Below are 13741 nucleotides of genomic sequence, written 5' to 3'. Positions count from 1 at the left end.
AGGCGGGCCCAGGGCGGAGCGGCCCCGCCCTCCCCCCCCTCCCGGTGGGGGAAAAACCAACGAGACGAAGCGGCTGGAGAGGCCACTTCCGGCATGGGGGCGGGGCATAGAGAGGGGCCGGCCAGAGCGTCGCCGAGGGAGGGCGGGCGCCCCCTGGCGGAGTGGGTGTACTGGGGCTAACTGGAGGTAATGGGGGGCACTGGGGCAGACTGGTGAGTACTGGGACATACTGGGACAGACTGGGGGGGGCACTGGGGGATGCTGGGGGGTAATGGGGGGCACTGGGACAGACTGGGAGGGGGGAACTGGGGCATACTGGGACAGACTGGGGGGACACTGGGGGGTAATGGGAGGCACTGGGGGACACTGGGGGGGAACTGGGGGACACTCGGAGGCAATGGGGGGCACTGGGGCATACTGGGACAGACTGGGAGGGCACTGGGGGATGCTGGGGGGTAATGGGGGGCACTGGGACAGACTGGGAGGGGGGAACTGGGGCATACTGGGACAGACTGGGAGGGCACTGGGGGATGCTGGGGGGTAATGGGAGTCACAGGGACAGACTGGGAGGGGGGAACTGGGGCATACTGGGACAGACTAGGGGGACACTGGGGGGTAATGGGAGGCACTGGGGGACACTGGGGGGGAACTGGGGGACACTCGGAGGCAATGGGGGGCACTGGGGCAGACTGGTGAGTACTGGGGCATACTGGGACAGACTGGGGGGGCACTGGGGGATGCTGAGGAGTACTGGGGGGCACTGGGACAGACTGGGGGGGCACTGGGGCATACTGGGACAGACTGGGAGGGCACTGGGGGATGCTGGGGGGTAACGGGGGGCACTGGGACAGACTGGGGGGACACTGGAGGGTAACGGGGGGCACTGGGACGTACTGGGGGACACTGGAGGGTAATGGAGGGCACTGGGAGATAGTGGGCTGGACAGAGGAGCATACTGGGAGTGACTGGGATAAACTGGGAAGGACATCAGAACATACTGGGGGGAATTGGGTCACACTGGGGGAAACTGGGGGGCACTGGGTCACACTGGGGGGGAGGAACTGCTGCACATCGCACCAACTGGAACACACTGGGGGGAACTGGGCTATACTGGGGCCACTGAGACAAGGGAACTGGGGAGCCAGAGAACATACTGGGGGGCACTGGGATGAGAAGATGGGGCTTTACAGGGAAGCACTGGACGTACTGGGGGAAAACTGGAGCAGACTGGTAGACACTGGGTTGGGGAAGACTGGGAGGCAGCGGGGATGCTGATACTGGGCATACTGGGGGGCACTGGGACAGGGGAAATCGTGCATACTGGGAGCCCTGCGATAGGGAGCTGGGTGTACTGGGCACACTGGGCTCCCTAGGGCAGGGAACTGGCCATACTGGGCAGACTGGGATTGGGAACTGAGCATACTGGGAGACCTGGGGCAAGCCACAGGTCATACTGGGCAGACTGGGAGCTGGGCATACTGGGAGCCCTGGGGCAGGTCACAGGCCATACTGGGCAGACTGGGAGCTGGGCATACTGGGAGACCTGGGGCAAGCCACAGGTCATACTGGGCAGACTGGGAGCTGGGCATACTGGGAGCCCCTGGAGCAGGTCACAGGCCATACTGGGCAGACTGGGAGCTGGGCATACTGGGAGACCTGGGGCAAGCCACAGGTCATACTGGGCAGACTGGGAGTTGGGCATACTGGGAGCCCTGGGGCAGGTCACAGGCCATACTGGGCAGACTGGGAGCTGGGCATACTGGGAGACCTGGGGCAAGCCACAGGTCATACTGGGCAGACTGGAAACTAAGCATACTGGGAGCCCCTGGAGCAGGTCATAGGCCATACTGGGCAGACTGGGAGCTGAGCATACTGGGAGCCCTGGGGCAGGTCACTGACCATACTGGGCAGACTGGGAACTGAGCATACTGGGAACCCTGGGGCGGGTCACTGACCATACTGGGTAGACTGGGAACTGAGCATACTGGGAACCCTGGGGCGGGTCACTGACCATACTGGGTAGACTGGGAACTGAGCATACTGGGAACCCTGGGGCGGGTCACTGACCATACTGGGTAGACTGGGAGCTGGCCATACTGGGAGCTGAGGATACTGGGAGCCCCGGGGTGGCTCACTCACCATACTGGGCAGACTGGGAGCTGAGCATACTGGGAACCCTGGGGTGGGTCACTGGCCATACTGGGCAGACTGGAAACTCAGCATACTGGGAACCCTGGGGCGGGTCACTCACCATACTGGGCATACTGGGAGCTGAGCATACTGGGAGGCTTGGGGCAGGTCACAGGCCATACTGGGCAGACTGGGAGCCGGGCAGACTGGGAGCCCTGGGGCAGGTCACTGGCCATTCTGGGCATACTGGGAGCTGAGCATACTGGGAGCCTTGGGGCGGGTCACTGGCCATACTGGGCAGACTGGGAGCCCTGGGGCAGGTCACTGACCATACTGGGCAGACTGGGAACTGAGCGTACCGGGAGCCCTGTGACAGGTCACTGGCCATACTGGGAGCTGGCCATACTGGGAGCCTTGGGGTGGGTCACTGACCATACTGGGCAGACTGGGAACTGAGCATACTGGGAACCCTGGGGCGGGTCACTGGCCATACTGGGCAGACTGGGAGCCCTGGGGCAGGTCACTGGCCATTCTGGGCATACTGGGAACTGAGCATACTGGGAGCCTTGGGGCGGGTCACTGGCCATACTGGGCAGACTGGGAGCCCTGGGGCAGGTCACTGGCCATTCTGGGCATACTGGGAGTTGAGCATACTGGGAACCCTGGGGCGGGTCACTGACCATACTGGGCAGACTGGGAACTGAGCGTACCGGGAGCCCTGTGACAGGTCACAGGCCATACTGGGAGCTGGCCATACTGGGAGCCTTGGGGTGGGTCACTGGCCATATTGGGCAGACTGGGAACTGAGCATACTGGGAGCCTTGGGGCGGGTCACTGGCCATACTGGGCAGACTGGGAACTGAGCATACTGGGAGCCTTGGGGCGGGTCACTGGCCATACTGGGCATACTGGGAACTGAGCATACTGGGAGCCTTGGGGCGGGTCACTGGCCATACTGGGCATACTGGGAGCTGAGCATACTGGGAACCCTGGGGCGGGTCACTGACCGTACTGGGCAGACTGGGAACTGAGCATACTGGGAGCCCTGGGGCAGCTCACTCACCATACTGGGCAGACTGGGAGCTGAGCATACTGGGAGCCTTGGGGCAGCTCACTGGCCATACTGGGCAGACTGGAAACTAAGCATACTGGGAGCCCCTGGGGCAGGTCATAGGCCATACTGGGCAGACTGGGAGCCGGGCAGACTGGGAGCCCTGGGGCAGGTCACTGGCCATTCTGGGCATACTGGGAGCTGAGCATACTGGGAGCCTTGGGGCAGGTCACTGGCCATACTGGGCAGACTGGGAACTGAGCGTACTGGGAACCCTGGGGCGGGTCACTGACCATACTGGGAGCCTTGGGGTGGGTCACTGGCCGTACTGGGCAGACTGGGAACTAGCCCCCCTGGGCCCCACAACACCCCCAACCATCCGCCACCACGCCCCGCCCCCCCCCCCTCCCTCCCCACTCCCTCCCCTCCCTCCCAGTTCAACCAGTAAGCCCTCCCGCACCAACTGGGAAAGTGGGGGGAAGGGGGGTCGGGAGGGGACACACCTCCACCGCTCATTAACCCTTTAATCACCCACAATATCCACCGCTGAAGGGGGGGGGAGGGGGGGGCGCCATCAAAGGAGTCCGGGGGGGCCCCCCCCGCCCCCGGGGGGGCAATAAATAGGGGGGGGCGGGCAAGAGGAGAGGGAAAGGGGGGGGGGGGAAGGGGGAGGGGGGGGGTTGGTGGGCGAGTAGGGGGAGGGAAAGGGCTACTTGAGGCAACGCTCGAAGTAGGTGGCCCCCACGTAACCCCCCCGCAGGGAGCGCTGTACGTTCTGCTCGAAGAGGCGGCGGTTGCTCTGCAGTACCTCCGCCGCTTCCTTGTTCAGGGGGTCTTCCGGGTTGGGTTCCTGCCGGCGGAAGTGACGTCGTTACGGCCGCGGCGGCGCGGCGTCGTTACGGCGCGACGTCGTTACGGCGCGACGTTATAAGGAGAGGGGAGGGGGGGGGGCGGCTCCACGGAGTGAAGGGAGTGGGGACTGCGCCCGCCGGGGGGGGGGGAATTGCCCCCCCCTAAATGGGGCATCTTAGTGCCCCCCCCGACTCCTTAATACCCCCCTCGTCCTCTTATTGCCCCCCCCTTATTGCCCCCCCCCCCCTTATTGCCCCCCCAACTTAATAGGGCATCTTAATGCCCCCCCCCTTAATACCCCCCTCGTCCTCCTTATTGCCCCCCCCACTTTATTGTCCCCCCCCAAACTTAATGGGGCATCTTAGTGCCCCCCCCTTAATACCCCCCTCGTCCTCCTTATTGCCCCCCCCTTATTGCCCCCCCCAAACTTAATGGGGCATCTTAGTGCCCCCCCGACTCCTTAATACCCCCCTCGTCCTCTTATTGCCCCCCCCCCCTTATTGCCCCCCAACTTAATAGGGCATCTTAGTGCCCCCCCCCTTAATACCCCCTCGTCCTCCTTATTGCCCCCCCCACTTTATTGTCCCCCCCCCTTATTGCCCCCCAAAACATAATGGGGCATCTTAGTGCCGCCCCCGACTCCTTAATACCCCCTTTGTCCTCTTATTGCCCCCCCCCCCTTATTGCCCCCCCCAAACTTAATGGGGCATCTTAGTGCCCCCCCCCGACTCCTTAATATCCCCCTCGTCCTCTTATTGCCCCCCCCACCTTATTGCCCCCCCACCTTATTGCCCCCTCAACTTAATAGGGCATCTTAATGCCCCCCCCTTAATACCCCCCTCATCCTCCTTATTGCTCCCCACACACCTTATTGCCCCCCCCAACTTAATGGGGCATCTTAGTGCCCCCCCCCGACTCCTTAATACCCCCTCGTCCTCCTTATTGCCCCCCCCCTTATTGTCCCCCCAACTTAATGGGGCATCTTAATGCCCCCCCCTTAATACCCCCTCGTCCTCCTTATTGCCCCCCCCACTTTATTGTCCCCCCCCCTTATTGCCCCCCAAAACATAATGGGGCATCTTAGTGCCCCCCCAACTCCTTAATACCCCCTTTGTCCTCTTATTGCCCCCCCTCCTTATTGCCCCCCCAACTTAATAGGGCATCTTAATGCCCCCCCCCCCTTAATACCCCCCTCGTCCTCCTTATTGCCCCCCCCTTATTGCCCCCTCAACTTAATAGGGCATCTTAGTGCCCCCCCCTTAATACCCCCTCGTCCTCTTATTGCCCCCCCCCTTATTGCCCCCCCAACTTAATAGGGCATCTTAGTGCCCCCCGCTTAATACCCCCCTCGTCTTCCTTATTGCCCCCCCCCAACCCCCTTATTGCCCCCCCGGTGCCCCCCCCCCCCCTTAGTACCCCCCCATACCCCTCATGCCCCCCCCCCAGCACAAATTACCCCCCCATAACTGCCCCCGACACCCCCCATATCCCCTTTGAGATGCCCAAATACCCCCCTCACCCCCCCTTAATGCTCCCCGACAGGGAATTGCCCCCCCCTTCCCCCGGGGGGGGGTATTAAGGGGGGACGTGGGGTGGCACTGGGGGTGGGGACAGGCTGGGACGGCCCAGAATGCCCCTGTGTCCCCGGGAGGTGACCAAGTGTCCTCAGGGGGTGGCCCAAGGCCACCAGGTGCCACCTCAGGGTGTCCCAAGGCCACCAAGGGCCACAAGGACATGTCCCAGGGCCACCAGGTGCCACCTCGGGGTGTCTCAAGGCCACCAATGCCCCAAGGACATGTCCCAGGGCCACCAGGTGCCACCTCAGGGTGTCTCAAGGCCACCGAGGGCCACAAGGACATGTCCCAGGGCCACCAGGTGCCACCTCGGGGTGTCTCAAGGCCACCGAGGGCCCCAAGGACGTGTCCCAGGGCCACCAGGTGCCACCTAAAGGTGTCCCAAGGCCACCAATGCCCCTAGGACATGTCCAGGGCCACCAGGTGCCACCTCAGGGTGTCTCAAGGCCACCGAGGGCCCCAAGGACATGTCCCAGGGCCACCAGGTGCCACCTCGACGTGTCCCAAGGCCACCAAGGGCCTCGAGGACATGTCCCAGGGCCACCAGGTGCCACCTCAAGGTGTCCCAGGACCACCAAGCACCCCTAGGACATGTCCCAGGGCCACCAGGTGCCACCTCAACGTGTCTCAAGGCCACTAAGGGCCCCGAGGACATGTCCCAGGGCCACCAGGTGCCACCTCGGGGTGTCCCAAGGCGACCAATGCCCCTAGGACATGTCCCAGGGCCACCAGGTGCCACCTCAAGGTGTCCCAAGGCCACCAATGCCCCTAGGACATGTCCTAGGGCCACCAGGTGCCACCTCAGGGTGTCTCAAGGCCACCAAGGGCCCCAAGGATGTGTCCCAGGGGCATCAGGTGCCACCTCAGGGTGTCCCAAGGCCACCGAGGGCCCCAAGGACATGTCCAGGGCCACCAGGTGCCACCTCGGGGTGTCTCAAGGCCACCAAGGGCCCCAAGGACATGTCCCAGGGCCACCAGGTGCCACCTCAGGGTGTCTCAAGGCCACCGAGGGCCACAAGGACATGTCCCAGGGCCACCAGGTGCCACCTCGGGGTGTCTCAAGGCCACCGAGGGCCCCAAGGACGTGTCCCAGGGCCACCAGGTGCCACCTAAAGGTGTCCCAAGGCCACCAATGCCCCTAGGACATGTCCAGGGCCACCAGGTGCCACCTCAGGGTGTCTCAAGGCCACCAAGGGCCCCAAGGACATGTCCCAGGGCCACCAGGTGCCACCTCGACGTGTCCCAAGGCCACCAAGGGCCTCGAGGACATGTCCCAGGGCCACCAGGTGCCACCTCAAGGTGTCCCAGGACCACCAAGCACCCCTAGGACATGTCCCAGGGCCACCAGGTGCCACCTCAACGTGTCTCAAGGCCACTAAGGGCCCCGAGGACATGTCCCAGGGCCACCAGGTGCCACCTCGGGGTGTCCCAAGGCGACCAATGCCCCTAGGACATGTCCCAGGGCCACCAGGTGCCACCTCAAGGTGTCCCAAGGCCACCAATGCCCCTAGGACATGTCCTAGGGCCACCAGGTGCCACCTCAGGGTGTCTCAAGGCCACCAAGGGCCCCAAGGATGTGTCCCAGGGGCATCAGGTGCCACCTCAGGGTGTCCCAAGGCCACCGAGGGCCCCAAGGACATGTCCAGGGCCACCAGGTGCCACCTCGGGGTGTCTCAAGGCCACCAAGGGCCCCAAGGACATGTCCCAGGGCCACCAGGTGCCACCTCGACGTGTCCCAAGGCCACCAAGGGCCTCGAGGACATGTCCCAGGGCCACCAGGTGCCACCTCAAGGTGTCCCAGGACCACCAAGCACCCCTAGGACATGTCCCAGGGCCACCAGGTGCCACCTCAACGTGTCTCAAGGCCACTAAGGGCCCCGAGGACATGTCCCAGGGCCACCAGGTGCCACCTCAGGGTGTCCCAAGGCCACCAAGGGCCACAAGGACATGTCCCAGGGCCACCAGGTGCCACCTCGGGGTGTCTCAAGGCCACCAATGCCCCAAGGACATGTCCCAGGGCCACCAGGTGCCACCTCAGGGTGTCTCAAGGCCACCGAGGGCCACAAGGACATGTCCCAGGGCCACCAGGTGCCACCTCGGGGTGTCTCAAGGCCACCGAGGGCCCCAAGGACGTGTCCCAGGGCCACCAGGTGCCACCTAAAGGTGTCCCAAGGCCACCAATGCCCCTAGGACATGTCCAGGGCCACCAGGTGCCACCTCAGGGTGTCTCAAGGCCACCAAGGGCCCCAAGGACATGTCCCAGGGCCACCAGGTGCCACCTCGACGTGTCCCAAGGCCACCAAGGGCCTCGAGGACATGTCCCAGGGCCACCAGGTGCCACCTCAAGGTGTCCCAGGACCACCAAGCACCCCTAGGACATGTCCCAGGGCCACCAGGTGCCACCTCAACGTGTCTCAAGGCCACTAAGGGCCCCGAGGACATGTCCCAGGGCCACCAGGTGCCACCTCGGGGTGTCCCAAGGCGACCAATGCCCCTAGGACATGTCCCAGGGCCACCAGGTGCCACCTCAAGGTGTCCCAAGGCCACCAATGCCCCTAGGACATGTCCTAGGGCCACCAGGTGCCACCTCAGGGTGTCTCAAGGCCACCAAGGGCCCCAAGGATGTGTCCCAGGGGCATCAGGTGCCACCTCAGGGTGTCCCAAGGCCACCGAGGGCCCCAAGGACATGTCCAGGGCCACCAGGTGCCACCTCGGGGTGTCTCAAGGCCACCAAGGGCCCCAAGGACATGTCCCAGGGCCACCAGGTGCCATCTCAGGGTGTCTCAAGGCCACCGAGGGCCACAAGGACATGTCCCAGGGCCACCAGGTGCCACCTCGGGGTGTCTCAAGGCCACCGAGGGCCCCAAGGACGTGTCCCAGGGCCACCAGGTGCCACCTAAAGGTGTCCCAAGGCCACCAATGCCCCTAGGACATGTCCAGGGCCACCAGGTGCCACCTCAGGGTGTCTCAAGGCCACCAAGGGCCCCAAGGACATGTCCCAGGGCCACCAGGTGCCACCTCGACGTGTCCCAAGGCCACCAAGGGCCTCGAGGACATGTCCCAGGGCCACCAGGTGCCACCTCAAGGTGTCCCAGGACCACCAAGCACCCCTAGGACATGTCCCAGGGCCACCAGGTGCCACCTCAACGTGTCTCAAGGCCACTAAGGGCCCCGAGGACATGTCCCAGGGCCACCAGGTGCCACCTCGGGGTGTCCCAAGGCGACCAATGCCCCTAGGACATGTCCCAGGGCCACCAGGTGCCACCTCAAGGTGTCCCAAGGCCACCAATGCCCCTAGGACATGTCCTAGGGCCACCAGGTGCCACCTCAGGGTGTCTCAAGGCCACCAAGGGCCCCAAGGATGTGTCCCAGGGGCATCAGGTGCCACCTCAGGGTGTCCCAAGGCCACCGAGGGCCCCAAGGACATGTCCAGGGCCACCAGGTGCCACCTCGGGGTGTCTCAAGGCCACCAAGGGCCCCAAGGACATGTCCCAGGGCCACCAGGTGCCACCTCGACGTGTCCCAAGGCCACCAAGGGCCTCGAGGACATGTCCCAGGGCCACCAGGTGCCACCTCAAGGTGTCCCAGGACCACCAAGCACCCCTAGGACATGTCCCAGGGCCACCAGGTGCCACCTCAACGTGTCTCAAGGCCACTAAGGGCCCCGAGGACATGTCCCAGGGCCACCAGGTGCCACCTCGGGGTGTCCCAAGGCGACCAATGCCCCTAGGACATGTCCCAGGGCCACCAGGTGCCACCTCAAGGTGTCCCAAGGCCACCAATGCCCCTAGGACATGTCCTAGGGCCACCAGGTGCCACCTCAGGGTGTCTCAAGGCCACCAAGGGCCCCAAGGATGTGTCCCAGGGGCATCAGGTGCCACCTCAGGGTGTCCCAAGGCCACCGAGGGCCCCAAGGACATGTCCAGGGCCACCAGGTGCCACCTCGGGGTGTCTCAAGGCCACCAAGGGCCCCAAGGACATGTCCAGGGCCACCAGGTGCCACCTCGGGGTGTCCCAAGGCCACCAAGCGCCCCTAGGACACGTTCCAGGGCCACCGGGTGCCACCTCGGGGTGTCCCAAGGCCACCAATGCCCCTAGGACATGTCCTAGGGCCACCAGGTGCCACCTCAGGGTGTCTCAAGGCCACCAAGGGCCCCAAGGATGTGTCCCAGGGCCACCAGGTGCCACCTCGGGGTGTCTCAAGGCCACGAAGGGCCCGGAGGACATGTCCCAGGGCCACCAGGTGCCACCTCGGGGTGTCTCAAGGCCACCAAGGGCCCCAAGGACATGTCCCAGGGCCACCAGGTGCCACCTCGGGGTGTCTCAAGGCCACCAAGGGCCCCAAGGACGTGTCCCAGAGCCACCAGGTGCCACCTTGGGCTCTCCCAACATCACCAAGGTCCCCAAGGACATGTCCCAAAGCCACCAGGTGCCACCTCAGGCTGTCCTAAGGCCACCAAGGGCCCCTAAGACATGTCCCAGGGCCACCAGGTGCCACCTAAAGGTGTCCCAAGGCCACCAAGGGCCACAAGGACATGTCCCAGGGCCACCAGGTGCCACCTCAGGGTGTCCCAAGGCCACCGAGGGCCCCAAGGACGTGTCCCAGGGCCACCAGGTGCCACCTCGGGGTGTCTCAAGGCCACCAAGGGCCACAAGGACATGTCCCAGTGCCACCAGGTGTCACCTCGGGGTGTCTCAAGGCCACCAAGGGCCACAAGGACATGTCCCAGGGCCACCAGGTGCCACCTCGGGGTGTCTCAAGGCCACCAAGGGCCCCAAGGACGTGTCCCAGGGCCACCAGGTGCCACCTCGGGGTGTCTCAAGGCCACCAAGGGCCCCAAGGACGTGTCCCAGGGCCACCAGGTGCCACCTCGGGGTGTCTCAAGGCCACCAAGGGCCCCAAGGACGTGTCCCAGGGCCACCAGGTGCCACCTAAAGGTGTCCCAAAGCCACAAAGGGCCCCAAGGACATGTCCCAGGGCCACCAGGTGTCATCTTGAGGTGTCTCAAGGCCACCAGGAGACATCCCAAGGCCACCAGGTGCCATCTTGGGCTCTCCCAACATCACCGAGGGCCCTTAGGACATGTCCCAGGGCCACCAGGTGTCACTTCAAGGTGTCCCAAGGCCACCTGGTGCCACCTTGGGCTCTCCCAACATCACCAAGGTCCCCAAGGACATGTCCCAAAGCCACCAGGTGCCACCTCAGGCTGTCCTAAGGCCACCAAGGGCCCCTAAGACATGTCCCAGGGCCACCAGGTGCCACCTAAAGGTGTCCCAAGGCCACCAAGGGCCCCGAGGACGTGTCCCAGGGGCATCAGGTGCCACCTCGGGGTGTCCCAAGGCCACCAAGGGCCCCAAGGACATGTCCCAGGGCCACCAGGTGCCACCTCAGGGTGTCTCAAGGCCACCGAGGGCCACAAGGACATGTCCCAGGGCCACCAGGTGCCACCTCGGGGTGTCTCAAGGCCACCAAGGGCCCCTAGGACATGTCCAGGGCCACCAGGTGCCACCTCAGGGTGTCTCAAGGCCACCGAGGGCCACAAGGACGTGTCCCAGGGACATCAGGTGCCACCTCAAGGTGTCCCAAGGCCACCAATGCCCCTAGGACATGTCCCAAGGCCACCAGGTGCCACCTCGGGGTGTCCCAAGGCCACCAATGCCCCAAGGACATGTCCCAGGGCCACCAGGTGCCACCTCAGGGTGTCTCAAGGCCACCAAGGGCCCAGAGGACATGTCCCAGGGCCACCAGGTGCCACCTCGACGTGTCCCAAGGCCACCAAGGGCCTCGAGGATGTGTCCCAGGGGCACCAGGTGCCACCTCGGGGTGTCTCAAGGCCACGAAGGGCCTGGAGGACATGTCCCAGGGCCACCAGGTGCCACCGTAAGGTGTCCCAGGACCACCAAGGGCCCCTAGGACATGTCCCAGGGCCACCGGGTGCCACCTCAATGTGTCTCAAGGCCACTAAGGGCCCCGAGGACATGTCCCAGGGCCACCAGGTGCCACTTCAACGTGTCCCAGGACCACCAAGAGCCTGTAGGACACCTCCCAGGGCCACCAGGTGTCACCGTGAGGTGTCTCAAGGCCACCAGGTGCCACCAGGAGATATCCCAAGGCCATGGGTTGCCCCAAGAGGTGTTCCGAGGCCACCAGGTGCGACCTCAAGGTGTTCCGAGGCCACCAGGTGCCCCCAGAAGGTGTCCCAAGGCCACCGGGTGCCACCTCAAGGTGTTCCAAGGCCACGATGGGTGCCCCCCACCCGTAGGCGCGCGCACCCAAGGGTACTCACCAGGAAGAGGTACTGCAGGCCGTAGATGATGGAGTTTATCGTCAGGACCGGCTTCCAGTCCTCTCTGGGGACAGAACCGGGCGTCACAGGGGCCACCACAGAGGTGGCCGTGGCCACCACGAGGTGACCATGGCCACCAGGAGATGCCCGTGGCCACCCCACCCCCACAATCGAGGTGCACTGGGCAACCGTTTGCCCCCTTTGTCCCGCCCTGCCGGGTCTCTTGGGGACCGGATCCTGTTGTGGCTACCTTAGATGCGGCTGTGGCCAACCCGGAGGTGGCGGTGGCCACCCTGGGTGTGGCGGTGGCCCACCTGAGGATGTTGAGGCAGACGTTGCCCTCCAGGTCGATGTTGGGGTGATAAACCATCGTCTCGCACTTGACCTTCGGCGGGTCGTGGGGGTAGCCCTGGCCGACCTGGGAGGGGTGGGGAGAGGGCACAGTGTCATGGCTAGCCCCTCCCGTGGCCACTGGCCACGTCTTGGTGGCCACCAGCCCCTACACCAAGCCACAGCGTAGCCACCTGGTTTCTAGTCACGTCCTGGTGGCCACTGCTCTCATAGAGGTGGCCGCCAGCTCCCAGAACCCGCCCCCAACCCGCAAGTGGCCACTCGTCATGTCTTAGTGGCCACAGGTCACGCCTTGGTGGCCACCAGACCCTACCCCAAGCCACAGCATGGCCATGTGGTTTCTGGTCATGTCTTGGTAGCCACTGGTCTCACAGTGATGGCCGTGATCTCCCAGAACCTACCCCCAACCCACATGTAGCCACTTGTCATATCTTGGTGGCCACAGGTCATATCTTGGTGGCCACCAGCCCCTACACTAAGCCACAGTGTGGCCACCTGGTTTCTAGTCACATCCTGGTGGCCACTGGTCTTATAGTGGTGGCCACCAGCTCCCACAAGTTGCCCCCACCCACACGTGGCTGCTTGCCACGCCCTGGTGGCCACAGGTCAAGTCTTGGTAGCCACCAGTTTCTCGTCCCTGCCTCAAACCACACAGCAGAGGTGGCCAACAGTCACACCTTAGTGGTCACCAACCCCCAGGTCCCATCTTCAACCCACAAAGAGGGACATGTGGCCTGCTCAAGTCTTGGTGGCCACCAAGTGCCCCCCACCCCACCTTCAACGTATAGAGTGAACACATGGCCACAGGTCACATCTTGGTGGCCACCAGCCCCTAACCCAAGCCATAGCGTAGCCACGTGGTTTCTAGTCACGTCTTGGTGGCCGTTGGTTTCACAGTGGTGGCCACCAGCCACCGGACCTTGCCCCCAACCCACACGTGGCTGCTTGTCACACCTTGGTGGCCACTGGCCATGTCTTGGTGGCCACCAGCCCCTATGCCAAGCCACAGCAGGGACACATGGCCACTGGTCACATGCTGTTGGCCACCCACCCCTACCACAACCCACAAGGTGGACACTTGGCTACCAGTCCCATCTTAGTGGCCATCAACCCCTGCTCCCAGTCCCAACCCACATGGTGGCCACAAGTCCTGGTTGATCATCTGGTAGCCACAGATCAGGTTTCAGTGGCCACCTCCCTCCTCCTCCCACCCCTAGGGGCAACTCATGACGGTGGGTCCCACCTTGGGTGGCCACCACCCCACTGCTGCCACCCTCAACCCCTGGGGACGGCACGTGGCCACCGCTGCCATCTTGGTGGCCACGGGATGGGTGTTGGTAGCCACCGGCTTTCTCCCCCCGCCCCCCAAAAGTGCAGAACTGACCTTAAAACTGAAGACGAATTTCCCTCCTTTGTAGAAGCCCTGTGGGAGAGAACGTGGTCACCGGGGATGGGGACAGGGGGGGCACAGAGGGGACATGGGGGGACACTGGGGG

General features: G+C 64.2%; 1 protein-coding gene across 1 annotated transcript; it reads right to left on the bottom strand.

Moving 5' to 3' along the window:
- Positions 1-3635: 3635 nt before the first annotated feature.
- On the bottom strand, positions 3636-13668 carry UBE2M (ubiquitin conjugating enzyme E2 M; the record flags this gene model as incomplete). The annotated part of the gene is made up of 4 exons (XM_082501516.1): positions 3636-4031; positions 11895-11958; positions 12209-12312; positions 13630-13668. Coding segments are annotated over 4 exons (348 nt in total), but the record flags the coding sequence as incomplete, so codon positions are not given.
- Positions 13669-13741: the final 73 nt, after the last annotated feature.

This window comes from Vanellus vanellus, assembly GCF_965231255.1.
Source record: "Vanellus vanellus genome assembly, contig: HAP1_SCAFFOLD_1976, whole genome shotgun sequence".
Lineage (NCBI taxonomy): Eukaryota > Metazoa > Chordata > Aves > Charadriiformes > Charadriidae > Vanellus > Vanellus vanellus.
Note: the sequence above shows the minus strand (reverse complement) of the source record. Positions and strands in the feature narration are given on the sequence as shown.